This window comes from Triticum aestivum, chromosome 3A, assembly GCF_018294505.1.
Source record: "Triticum aestivum cultivar Chinese Spring chromosome 3A, IWGSC CS RefSeq v2.1, whole genome shotgun sequence".
NCBI lineage: Eukaryota > Viridiplantae > Streptophyta > Magnoliopsida > Poales > Poaceae > Triticum > Triticum aestivum.
In genome coordinates, this window is record NC_057800.1 from 714488594 (window position 1) to 714502253 (window position 13660).

The window sequence follows — 13660 nt, forward strand, 5'->3', positions numbered from 1 at the left end:
CTACATAGCTTTCGCTCCTAGAGTTGAAGATAATAGTACCAGTAGCATGCCTTCAGGCTAACATTTCTCACAGTGATTGATGTAAACCATCATCTTCAAAGATCAAACTTGAATCCCATAAAAAAAAACATGTTCACTCAAATCAACCTCAGAAGCACATAATAAGTTGCTCAAACTTGAACCATCAAAATTACTCTCAAATTAACAAAGTTCTCACGGAAGTAAGAAAATACTAAGATAACGTTCCAAGATAAGCCACATAGTTTTCCACCACCAGGGTTCAGGATCACCAGAGCAGCAGCATGCAATACATGCTTCAGGCTAACATTCCTCACGGCGAATGATGTGGATCACCATAGTGAGAGGCTCCTTGTTCTTTATCAGCTTGAAGAGACAGAGGTCACCCTCCCGCAGGCGGTTGTCGCGGGCGAAAAACGTCCATCCTTCGAGAACCCTCATCGCATGAGTTGTGTGTTGCATGCTGTGTTGCATCTTGGTAGGCCATGATCCACTCCTCCCCTCCCTATGAAGCATCAAACTGATCAGGCTACTCTTTCCACGATGATGGCCAGCAGCAGACTTCTGAACAAGATATCTGCCTGTGTATTGGTAGCCAAAGTGCTGTTTATATACATACAACAGGGCAAATGTTAGAATGACACAATTGCAAAAATATTTGGAAATTTGTTCCGATCTGAAGTGTACTGATAGGAAGCGACAGAAAATGTTTTTCATGAACTTACTAGGGTGGGAGTGTTACAGCCACCACCCCGATAGACATTGGACTTGCTCATGATAGCAACATACAAGGGTACTTCTGACTCGATTTCCTCGACTTTCTCCAACACTTTCTTCTCTTGTGCTCGTGTTAGGTAAGCTTTGTCTGCCAGCATGAAGGGAGGTTCAGAACCTCCCTCAGAATGATCAGAGACTCCATGCTCTTCATGTTCCGAAGAGTACTCTTCACCTGGACAAGTCGTTACACGAATCAGAGAAGTATAATGCAAAATGAAATGTGACACATCCTAGCAGTGGCAAGATCTTAGTGTCAAGCTGGCATACCATCAGTAGGTGGTTCATCCATAGCACTTGCCATCTTAGTGCTCGTCCTTCCATGATTTGAGCCAATGTCAGTTCTTTCACCAGGGGAATGATAAATGCCCGCTTTGTGAACGAGATGGACAGTCATAGTGAATCTTTTCTCCTTAGCATTTGTCATTGGTTCAAAGAGGCATATATCACCTTCTCTAACATGATTGTCACGGACAAAGTTCCCCAATGAAAGGTTGCGGCGACCAGCGTCAGATGTTCCAGATGGCCTGATATGGAATCTGCACTTCCAACCCTTGTCTTTTCGAGGCAGCTGGAGTATGATATTTGTTCCTTCGCATGGCATGTGCTTGCGTGCGTAATCCTTACATATTACCTAATTGAAAAAAGGGATAGTGATAATGTTGAGCTATTTTATCTCACAGCCTAAGTACTAAATAGTTAAGACATTTGGACTGTCAGAAAGGCTAAATCGTACAATACACACAGTTTCAACTAATAAGACAACAATAATACTTATTTAGACAACAATAATACTTATGTACTTCGTCTGTATGCATGGTTTCAACTGTCTGAGTAGATGCATTTTGTGCAAACATATCCATTAGAGCAAGACCACCAACTTCCCTAAATACAAAAGAAATTGTACATAGGTACAGAAAAAGAGCAGTTCATACAAAGTGCAATGGTAAAACTTACGTACCAGAGTACCACTCTGCTTTACATTGCTCTTCTTCATCTCTACAACAAGCACCGGGATTTCGGGTCGAATTTTCTTTACAAGTGCAAGAACTTTCGCCTTCTGTGCTTCTGTAAGATAGCACCGCCCTGAGAAGACACAATATTTTGAAAGCATCTGTTGATCCTCCGACTCCACAAAATTGTCTTCTGTTCTTAAAAGAAGTTTTGACAGTAAGAGAACATGTGGTAGAGAGTAAGTGAATAATCTGAGTACACAACTTAACCTGAGAATTCCTCAGAAGAAGAATATATTGCGGGCATCTTTGCTGATTTTTTGTACCGGTACAAGCTTTCCTTCTGGCTTCCATCTGAATCTGAACCTTGCCCTGCTGATGACTGAGTAGCTCCAGGATGAGAACTGCTCGAATTATCGGTATAGTGACTGCGTGAGACTTTCTCCTTCCCATTGGAATCAAATATTGTAACCTCAAAGAGGGAGTTTCCGAGGTACCGAAACATCAAGGAATAGTTTTCTTCGATTTCATTGGCATCAAGAAATGCTGCCCACCCAAACTTGAGGATAATTCTATTCATATTCTCACTAAGTCCAACATCATATATGATACCATCAGGGGCTTGCAGTTTGATGGTTCTCCAGATTTTGCCCCCAAGTTGACTAACAAACCACTCTGGAATGACCTGTAACAAGCAGCAATTGTGCAAAAAATGTTTGAGGCAACGAACAAACTCTACAAACATGAGGCAACCACTGAACAAGGAAAGTTAGAAAAGGCTTACCATGCTATGCATAAAATTTCCATTTATTTTTCTGATGAACCTTATCTTCCTTTCACAGCATTCGCAAGGGATGCTCATCTTGGATACGTCCTGTTGAATGAATCACATAGTATGTCAGGTGGCACATTCAAATTTCTGTTTGCCTAGCTAGTAATACCCTAAATCACTCAAGATTCATAACTATGCCCTAGAATCTTATGAGATTAAGCAGAGAATTTCTTTATTTGAAAATAACAGTAGCAACAAAATGCTGTCAACACTATAAAACTAATCCTGCCCCGAAAATCTGTTTTGATTACCATGTAAAAAGAAGAGTGAATTCTGGTTTTTACCCCCTATTTTGACTTTTTTGACACTAATTACCCCATTTAGCGGGATTTCATCCGTTTTACCCCATTTAGCACAAGTGTTGCCACAATTTACCCTCTTTTAAATTTTGCGTGCGTTCTGACCTACGGGTCACAATTTGTCAGGTCTAGCTGGCATGCCACGTCAACGGGTTTTTTCTGTCTATTTTTCTCCCTACTAAACTCATTTCCGGTTTGAAGTATTCTGATGGGACGATTGTACTTGATCAGCATGTCATATTACCATTGAATAAATTATAGGAGAAATTGTTACCAATATAATCTAAAATCATGTATGTTTTTCTTCAGTTATCATATATGGCCTTAAGTATGGATGGTTCTGTAGATTAGATTAAAGTGGTGTAAATATACTACTTTACTAACTCTGATGCACCTACATATCTAAATATCTAGGTAGCAAATATGTTGACTGAAGAGTATGTGTTGTTACTTGCTAGCTGTAAAGGAAGTTTGGATCTTTGTATCTTATGATGCATGCTGAAACGTGTTCGTTCACCGTATTAGAGTATATTATGATTGCAGCCACTAATTCATTTTTCTTTTTCTTGCACAAAGCGGATGGCAACGGAGATGTAGAGTGTTAGGCATATTTTACATGTCCGTAGATAAAAGAATCCAGAGCCAGAGATGATTGAGAGGTATTTCATTATTTATTTTGATATAAAGGAGAAGATGAAGGAATTGGGTTCCAACCCTTGGGACAGCGCTAATTATCAGAAGAAGGGGGCCAACGGGAACTCCATGATTGAGTTAACAGATGATGCAGGCATGGTGAACATGCTAGAGGAACTTGATGCTTATAAGAAAATCAGTTTGAATGTTAATTGGGGGAGAGCAACATAAACGAGAAGCCATGGGAGGCGAGCGTGGCGAGCGACCGACTTGGACGTTGGACGTGCCGCGAGCGACCTCCATCGGCTGAGCCGGTCAGAAGAAGCGGCGCTGCCCAGTTCAGCAGTGAGAAAAATAGCCAGGAAAAACCACTGACGTGGCATGCCAGCTGGACCCGACAATTGTGACCCACCAGTCAGAATGCTCAAAAAAATTAAACGGGGTAAACTGTGGCAACATTTTTGCTAAATGGGGTAAAATGGATGAAATCTTGCTAAATGGGGTAATTAGTGTCAAAAATGTCAAAATAGGGGGTAAAAACCGGAATTCACTCTAAAAAGAAAGCAAAACAACACTAGAATAAAATTACAAATACTTGGCAGAAGAACTCTGGCATGATCTTTCCTATGAATTGAATAATATTCTGACTGGATCCATTGATCACTAAGATCCCTTTGTTATGTTCCACGGGGGGTAAATGCAGATCTAAATAGATCACTGACATCATGCATAAAAAGAAATAAAACACTGATGATTAACAACCATAGAACAATCAGCTTCTGAAATTCCTATCATTATACAAAATCAAGGAATAATGTTCTTCTAAGTTGTAGGGGAGGAAGTCGAAAGGACATGACTAGAAAGATGAAGAGAGTAACTTGGCAGAAGAAACTCTGTCTTTAATCTTTCTGATGGATACAATAATTTTCTAACTGAATCTATTGATCACTAGGCTCCATTTGTGATCCTACTAGGGAGGTAAAATGCATATCTAAATGGATTAACGATATCTATTTGAAAACAAAAAAGAACTGATGGTTAAATGCATATCTAAATTGATAAACTCAGTTTCTGTCATTGTTTTGCATGACTGCTTTCTGCACTCCTAACAGTTTCTGAAGTTCAGCAGAAATAAGAAGAAAGCAAAAAACAGGAGTACTGCTCCTCCATATGCAGGTGTAGAAGAAGAAAGAACATTACTAAATTGCAAACTAAGATAACAACTTGGAAGAAGAAGCTTACCGTGGTGGTGAAGGCCGCTGCGCTGTAGCAGAACGTATCTATGGAATGCAAATCCAGGCGTACTTATGAAGGGGGCGTCCAGGCACTGGAAGGGCACAAGCAGACCAGAAGTCATTTCTTATGCAGGGAGCGTTCACTGCATGGTCAAGTCTTCTCATATGCCCAAGCCATAAATCTGAGTATTACAGTATACCCACTCTTCCCTAAATTAATGCCATGGTTAACCTCCATAATTACCATGATTTGACAAAAAACTATAGAGACTATTTCCCAAAAGTACAAACTCCAATCAAAGAGGCAACACCGCATGCAGACTTCTCATATTCCCCAAAAATCAGTTTCCCTGTAGCTGCTTTCTCAAAACTCGAAACTAGTTGACTCGCTCATGTAAAATTTGTAAGGAAAATATTTCTTGCCTATTTTCTTGATAATGCTACTTCCAATCAGAGCATGAACCTGAAAACATCATGCCATATACTACTCCATTTCGGTTTATTATTTTTCCGGAAAGGAGATTAAACCGCTGGCCTATGCATAAACCAATGCACGCCATTTATTCATCTATAATCTATAATAATACCTAAATAGTTCATCCCCACTATCCTATTTCTCTAGACATGCAGCCTATCCACCTCAGCAACTTGCCACATCATCAATTATTTTTACATTTAACAAATTACTTGCATGTTGCTGCTTTGTTTCCGGTCTTAAATTACCACCACCGAAGCCCAATGGTGTCAATCCGCAAACAGGGAAGAAAGCTCAATCGTCCTGCCCCCACTATCCTTTTCGTTTCCCCTCCCTCTCCTTAAATAAAGGACCAATCTTTTCCCTTGGCAATAGGAAGCGATCGCAGGTCCGCGGCACCTCCCCTTCTCCTCCGCCTCTGTCGGCATTACCCGCTGCCTCCCTCGATATCTGCGTGTGGTCCGCCCCTCTGGCACGGTTGCCAGTCCGTGGCACCTCCCCTCCTCCTCCGCCTCTACCGGCACTGCCCTCTGCCCCCGCCGCTATCCTTGGTGGCCTCCACCGAACCCTGCGTCGTTCGCCGCTCCCGCAGATGGAAGACATGGATAGGAGGCTGCAGCATGCGGCGGTGGCTGATGTTTGTGGGCGGAATCAGACCGGCCGCTGGAGCCTCTCCTGGAAGGATGCTCTGCCCGGCGACTAAACCATGGAGTGGACGCCGCGCTGGCGAAGTGCCAAGTCGATGGACAACTTTCTTTTCAGCCTCGAAGGTATGGGCTGATGGTAACGCACGGTAGGGCCTTCATTAATAGCCATGGCTTGCACCAGCGTTGGATCGACCTCGAGCGTGTATAAACACGGCGCAGATTCTCTGCCTTGGCATGGCAAAGGCTGCCTCTACCTTTCCCCTCATGGATGCCCTCCCTTTCTGATCCAGTGGCTGCTGAGCGAGCTGCCTCTTTGTAAGTACAGCTTGCGAACCATGCAATTCCTTGGCCCAACTAAGGCCCAGTTCGGGAGGAAACAAGCCCAGCTCGCCAGAGAGAGGAGAAGTGCAGCGATTCAGGTTCAGAAATGAACTCTGGTTCAGTACAGGAACAAATACAGAGAAGATTCAGTTAAGTACATGCACACGTATAGACAGAATTCAGTTTTGGCACTGCAGTACAGTACAATCATAATTAAACAAACATTTCACTTGTGTATTTCGGACAGTCTATATGTCCAAAATAATACATTCCAAAAGCCATCAATCAACACATATTTTCTTTTGAGTTTCACTTGAGTTTTGCCACACATTCAGTTTGGCACACCTAAGTTACAGAATTCAGTTTTGGCACACATTCACCCAAAAAAACAAAAGGTTTCACTTGTGTTTCTGCAGCACTGCAATTCTCTTGTTTCTAAAGCTCTAAAGAAGACCTTGAAAGGACATATCATCAATTTCACTAAAACCCTGCAAAGGGAAAGGCATGCTTAAAACATGGCAATATTGAAACTAGTTTAGAGAAGATGAAACAGAGAAATTTGGAAATACCATCAGCAAATTTGTGTAGCTGGTGAAGGCATTGCCGTCCTTATGAGAAACACTCATTGGTACTTGAGAACCTACACCACCACCATTCTCATATTGCTGCACAAAGCAATCAACGTAGTTATTTAGCATACAGTAAGGAACAAATACTCACAATTACAAGGGTTTTCAGCAACAGACGCTAGATTTATGAGGGACATTCATTGGTACTTGAGTTTTCACACCACCACCACCATTCTTTTTTTTCTGCATAAAAAATCAACTCTGTTATTTAGCATGTAGTAATAATGAATACGAACTCTATATTGCAATGGTTTTCATCAACATACGCTAGATTTAGTTTGCTTTTTCCTTTTGAACTTGCGCATCCTCTCGAGCCAACTGCCACGCCTCTTTGAAGTTTTTTCTTTAACCTCCTTTTTCTTTAAGCGTGCAGCACTAAGCAAACCTTCATCTTGTGGAACAACATGTTGGGCATGATATGAATCACTCAAAATACTTGTAGATGCACTAAGTTTGTCTTGAAGTTGCTTCTGGAGGCATTACATCGACCACTTCATAATTCCCTGCCACTCGATCCAATGAAAGTGTCATCCGGACTTCACAATTAGTTCTTGTTTGAGCTCAAGGATTCTTTGTGATATGATCCCTCTTGTCGTGTGCTCGAAAACCCTCCTTGGCACACACATATCTACATGATGTTGCTTTTCCTTCAAATTTACTCATATTTTTATACCTCTTTCTGACCTCAAAACCTGCACAACCTCCATAGTTTACCCAGAACAACCAAGCATCATCTAAGTTTCTGAATTTCAGACCAACTTGAGGTAACCAGATAGGATTCACATTCTCCCTACACAAAAATTAATTAATCTTTGTTGCTACAGATCTGGTTGCAAGCAAATAATTTTTTTTCCGAATGGAAAGTCTAACTTACTTGTTAGATTGTGCCATTGAATCTTAACTGGAAGGGAAGAACTCAGATGTATACTGCACATATTATGAACAAATAGACTGAATATTTCAGACAATTACAAGTGAAATTGTGAAGATTTCTTTAGCATAAATGAACGAATAAATCAAAATCATACTAGGCAGTGAAAGAGTGAATATTTCAGAGAAATAGCAATACCAGGCAGCCTGCATTCCTGCTCTCGGCGAATCAGACACAAACCTAAAATACTAGGCAGTCTCTGTTTCTTGAAATTGAAGAAGGACACGAACCTGAAGCAGAGTGAAGTCGAGCAGCTTCGATCTGCTCCGACGCTCAACTAGGATGGCCCAGCCGGCGAGGCGTCCAGGCACCCCGACGAACCCTAACTGAGATGAGAACCCGCGCTAGACGCAGGTGCCCCCGCCAAAAATCGCATCTGGCGGCTGCTCACCCGCCAAAATCCTCTCGCTTTCCCTCCTCCACGCTCCCCTCTAGCTGGGCCTTCTTTGGGTAAATACGGGCTGGCTTTGTTTCAATTTGGGCTGGTTGATGTGCACATAGAGAGGCAGCTCGCTCAGTAGCCGTGCGATCAAAAAGGGAGGGCATCCGTGAGGGGTAAGGTAGAGGCAGCCTTTGACATGCCAAGGCAGAGAATCTGATTTATGTCCAACACGAAAAAATATGTCCAATGAAAGGTTTCTTTGCATTAGCTTATTCTGGCCTTTTTTTGCCATCCTGAACTGATAGCAAAATATTTTAGATAATGTCCTCTTGATTTCTAATATTGAACGGTTATAAATGAATACAGTCACATTTCTTTTCTATGCTTCCAAGCTTTGGAATCTCTACTATTAAAGGAGGATCGAACGTCGTGATGGTTTGACCTTCTCGATGGTTCCACCTCCTCGTCCTATCGATAGGTGCAACCACATCCTCCCGCTCCCGTAGGATTCCCACGCATAAAAAAGTCTACCGAGAAAATCCACGTTCCAAAGCAGCGAGAAACTAGAAGAGGAAAACCTGCACGTCCTCAACTTCTCCCACGACCTCAAATCCTCAATCTACAGATCTCTTTCCCCAACTTGAACCACCCCGGCACATTCACTCTCCCGCTCCTGCCTCTCCCCATCTTATCCCCAGTCCGATCTAGGGATCAGCCTGATCCCACCCATGTCCATGTCACGATCGGAGGAGCGCCCTTGTCCTTGTCCGGTGACTATATCATCCATGTACTTCGCTCGTTGCCGGTGGGCGCCTCGAGGAGAGCCCAGCGCGTGGTCTCACAGGACGACGCTGCAAGGGCATCGGCGGTGCGTGGTAACGGTGGCGCGCGCAACAGTTGATCAGGGCTACAAGGACGACGGCCTTCAATGCAGATGCCGCGGTGGCGGTCGCTTCGTCACGGCTGAGTTCGACATCGACCAACCCATACGTGAGAGCATGGGCCAATCACTATGAGGATTGCTAAGGAACACTACTCGTTCCTATAGCAGTCACGGGTTGGAGATGGAGAGATGTTTGAGAAGTGTCCTCTTGCCTCCAGTTTTGTGATATGGTTCTTGGTGATTTCCATATGTGATTGGTCCTTTTGTAGTGTATCAAGATTGTTGTTTCTTCTTCTTATTAGCTGCCATTTGAGATGCGAGGAAGGAACAGTGGTGATGCACAACCACAGAGTCATAGCCCAAACTCTACACAACGCCCCATAGTATGATTGTCATCATCTTGTCAGCGGACACAGCGGCGGCTGCTCACCCATGGAATCATATGAGTGAGGTCTTTTCTCCCTTTCTGAATTCAGAAGCCTTCCACTTCTATGTATATATGAACTCGTTCTTAATTACTTATTACTACAATATTTGAAACTTTGAATTGTAAGGTGTACGCACGGGTATTCAGCAGCTGTTCTTTGATCCATCTAATATAAAATCAGTACTTTATATTGCCCCTCATTCCCCCCTCTTTTGATCACACAATTCCGTACAAAATCTTTTTGCGTGTATCTTGCCAAACAGACACAATTCAGGAAACAGGAACTCAATACACTTGTTAATATGAGAATTAGGACTGAATATTATGTATAAAAATTCCTTGCAGAATCTCTGTTCCATTGTACGCATATGTTTCTTTTACTTTTCGAGTACTTCTGCACCATCAACTATCAAGTGTGATCACTCACTTCACTAATGTAGTTGCTTGCTAATCTTGATCGCTGTTTCCAGTTTGCCCTGTCATTTGTTGATAATGCAGTCAACTTTATTTCTCTTTAAGCATCGTCGATCATTATATCCTCCAGTCGTCTCAATGAACAAGAGGGCTAGGAAGCAATGAAAAGTCCCATCTTTTTGTTTGTTTATGAATGTCTGTTTTTTCTTCCTATCATTGTCATGACAATGAGAGAATAGGATGTGGTTTTGTTTTTCTCTCATCCATGTTAAACACTGACCCGCAGCTTAGCTAGACAGGGTCAACCTCTAAGTCTTGTTCGTAAAAAATCAGATACATATTTAAATTGAGGTGAAAACCACTATGAATTGCAGTTGTATGCAACTTTAATTTGACATTACATATACACTATTAATTGGAGTTGTAAGTAACTTTAAATTCACATGACATATACATTTGTGGTCAAACATTTTCTTTAGGTAACACATTTATCTGTACGTGAATCCCATGTCGTATTGTGTGGCGCATGAAAATCCAAATTACATGTGCCTTCACTTATGGTGCTCAAGATATTACTGTCATAATTATATTTTCTCAAAGTAGTTCATTGTCGTACATACTGTTCACCAAGAGAATACAAAATTGCATAAAACATGAGCCTGTGTGGTGATCATGCCAGCCTCACAGCTTCCAGATAGGTTAACCTGAGCCCGTAGTGAGGCCATTCTACTCTACTGATTTTGTGAGGTATATTTCCTCTTCCTGGGTTTCTCTTTATGGGCAATGTATTCATCTGTGTCACTGGTATTTGTCATCTACCTATATAGCAATCTTTGATTATTTATTTGATTTTTTACCATCCTTCGTAAACTCTCTTTGAGATGTTCTCCTACCATGACAAACGTTGTGCTCGCTTTAGGATGCAAGGGATTTGTGTGTTAATGTGCTACCATTGTTGACTGTGTTTTTGTGTATAAAACATGAGGAAATTCTGATAAATATTGGTGGTACAGTGCTTTCTTCTGAAACATAAAAAGATGCACTTGTCATGTTCTACAAACAAAAAAGGTTTGTTCTATTTTGCTATATAAGCACTTATGTACCTTACATATTCTTTTATTAGCCTAAAATTGGTGCATACTGATGGAAGCGATACTACTACAGATAAGTATATGCCTGTCATTTTATTAAAATTGGTGCGTTATTCGGTGCTCTTTTAATACTATGTGTTATCATCTCTTAAAAAAAATCCTAAATGTTGAATTTACATATGATTTTTATCTTGTCTCTGAGATAATGTGTCTGCTCAAATATTATTCAAAATTCTATCCTTTCAGAGGCAAATAATCCTGGATTTAGTAAAATATTACAAAGCAACATCATTGTCATTCAGTTCACTAATTCATTCATTATGGATAGCGGTAGACGAGGGAGAGAAAATGCTCTTCTAAGATCAATGTTCAGGAAATCGGTAATCGGTAACTGCTCGGTCAACTAGGGAGTAGGGATTAATCGTGAATCCGCCGATTAATCGGAATTAATCGGTCGAGCATTAATCGGTCAGTTTTTTTTTATAAATCTCAGAATCCTAGTGTTGGGATCAGATTTGTGTTGGGATCAGATTTTGGCCACGCAAGAATTTATTTAAATGCCCTGGAATGAGTAAGTACCTAATATGAAAAAAAAATCAACATGAAAGTTATTCGTATCAGCAAGGCGAACAACTTTTATGTTTTGATTATTTTGATCTGAGGTCATATGTGAGTTGTGACATGTGAGTTCAAAAAAAAAAGCAAAATGTTGAATGAGTGTACGTGTGTGTGACAACAATGCTCTAAAATATGATATATTCAACAAGTATGGCAACAATCATTATGTGCTCTATCTCTAGGACTTGTAGTAACTTAATAACAAATAATCATAGTTCTTGAATTTGCATAACATAACAAGGTCCACAAGTATGTATCACATGACATAGCAAGGCCCACAAGTATCAGGTATGTATGATACGACAGTATAACATAACAAGGTCCACAAGTATGTATGATAGTATGACATAGCAAGGTCCACAGGTGACAATTCACAACAGCCATAAAACACAAATGAAATAATCATAGTTCTTGACTTCTTGCATAAGTGCATAACATAACAAGGTCCTCAACCATAAAACACAAAAAAAAATATCGTTCACGGATTCTTGCAATCTTGCATAGTTGCATTGCATGACAAGTTGAGAACTCAAACTAGGAAAATACCAAACAGCACACGTAGACAAAGTTCTCCTTCTCCCACAAGGCCACAACCAAAATAAATTACTAGGTAAATACTAAATAGCATGAACCAAAGAATTAAGGTTGTGTTGTGTCCTCGTCCTCATCCTCGTCCTCATTTGTTTAAATCATCTCATCATTATCAGACTCAAATTCTATCTCCTCTTCCAAAGCAATCTCATTTTCTGAATCTTCATCAGCAACAAATTCTTCTACTTCATGGAGTTCTCTCACTCTTGCACTCCTACAAGGCTCTATAGCCTCGGTGGCTCCCACTTCATCATCAATGGTGGTGTCGGGATCAACCTCGTCCTCAACATATGCATCTTCACATATCCAATCTTGTGCCATGGAAGCATCTTCACCAAGGAGAACATCACGAGAGGAGGAACATTTCTTTCTTTTGTCCATCATTCTTCCATTGAATTGGATATAAACTAGATTGTCCCTACAACTTACATCTAGTTTATTTCTCCTCTTAGCATCCACCTAAAAATTGCAAAGTAAAGCCTAATCAAGTAGCCATTCACATTTGTTCATAAATAAAGTAAGGAACTAAATATCAAATTTGAATAACTACAAGTTGAGATTCAAGAGTTACTTGTTCAAAAACACTCCAATTCCGTTCACATCCAGAAGAACTTGTGGTCAAGTTGAGTATCCTCAAAGCCATGTGCATCAACGTAGGAGTTTGTAGTCCATAAGTTGCCCACCACTCTCCTACATGAGAAAACAAAAAACAAAGTATTATGCATCAATCCATCAACCCATAATTTCAGAAATGCAAAATGCAAAAAGACAAAGAGTATGTAGGAGAACAAGCTTACCGGGATTGAAATTTGCATTCGTTATAGCTTTGGAGGCAGCCAACTTTGCAAACATGCCCTCCTTATTTTTAATGGCAAGTCTACGTTAAGTGCTTTATTTTGCTTCTCATCATCATCATGATGATAGAAGGTCTCAATAACTTCCATCAATCCACTCATGACCTCTACATCGACAAATATGCTTGGGGTAGCATAACTATAATAGGGATTCAGTGCATATGCGGCCATGTGCAATGGCGTATCTAACCTCCCATTCATCTTGCCCTCCATGGCTGTTGCGATGATCTTATAGTCCTTCTCTGAATTTTCAACCGCAAGCAATATTGCCTTCCTTGCCTCTATTATTTCTCCATGCATAGAGGCCATGGACCGTCCATCACTATCAGCCAATCGAAGCACCTTCACCAATGGCTCAAAAACCTTGCATTGCAACATACGATAAGAACAACATTAGTATTTAACATATTACATATAACACAAGATGACAAGACACAATTAAAGAACATTATTAATTTTCTTACCTTGATGCAAAGAGACACATTCTTCCAAAATGTCCTACTAATTATGGTGGCATGAGCCGGCTTTCCTTTCCTTGTACGTGTATGCTTGCATTGTTCCCAAGCATCACTACAACACATCTCCTTTAGTTGTTTCTTCTTTGCAGCAAGACTTTGCAAGGTAAGAAATGCCGAAGCAAATCTTGTCACTCC

General features: G+C 40.9%; 1 protein-coding gene across 1 annotated transcript; it reads right to left on the reverse strand.

The window, feature by feature from the left end:
• Window positions 1–321: 321 nt before the first annotated feature.
• On the reverse strand, window positions 322–7899 carry LOC123057233 (B3 domain-containing protein Os03g0619600-like). Its single transcript, XM_044480318.1, has 11 exons — window positions 7886–7899; window positions 7691–7743; window positions 7083–7207; window positions 6934–6999; window positions 6757–6852; window positions 2530–2619; window positions 2016–2430; window positions 1754–1938; window positions 1063–1426; window positions 744–967; window positions 322–621 (listed from the first exon to the last, which is right to left on the reverse strand). Exons 1-11 carry the CDS (start codon window positions 7897–7899, stop codon window positions 322–324), a joined length of 1932 nt encoding a protein of 643 aa, XP_044336253.1.
• Window positions 7900–13660: the final 5761 nt, after the last annotated feature.

What these genes read in the sequence shown, in the direction of transcription:
- LOC123057233 (XM_044480318.1), bottom strand. An exon ending in AAAAGCAAACTAAATCTAGC is followed by an intron (nt 7,000 to 7,082) that starts GTATGTTGATGA and finishes TTTTTTATGCAG; the next exon opens with AAAAAAAAGAATGGTGGTGG. An exon ending in TTCTTCTGAGGAATTCTCAG is followed by an intron (nt 1,939 to 2,015) that starts GTTAAGTTGTGT and finishes TTTTAAGAACAG; the next exon opens with AAGACAATTTTGTGGAGTCG.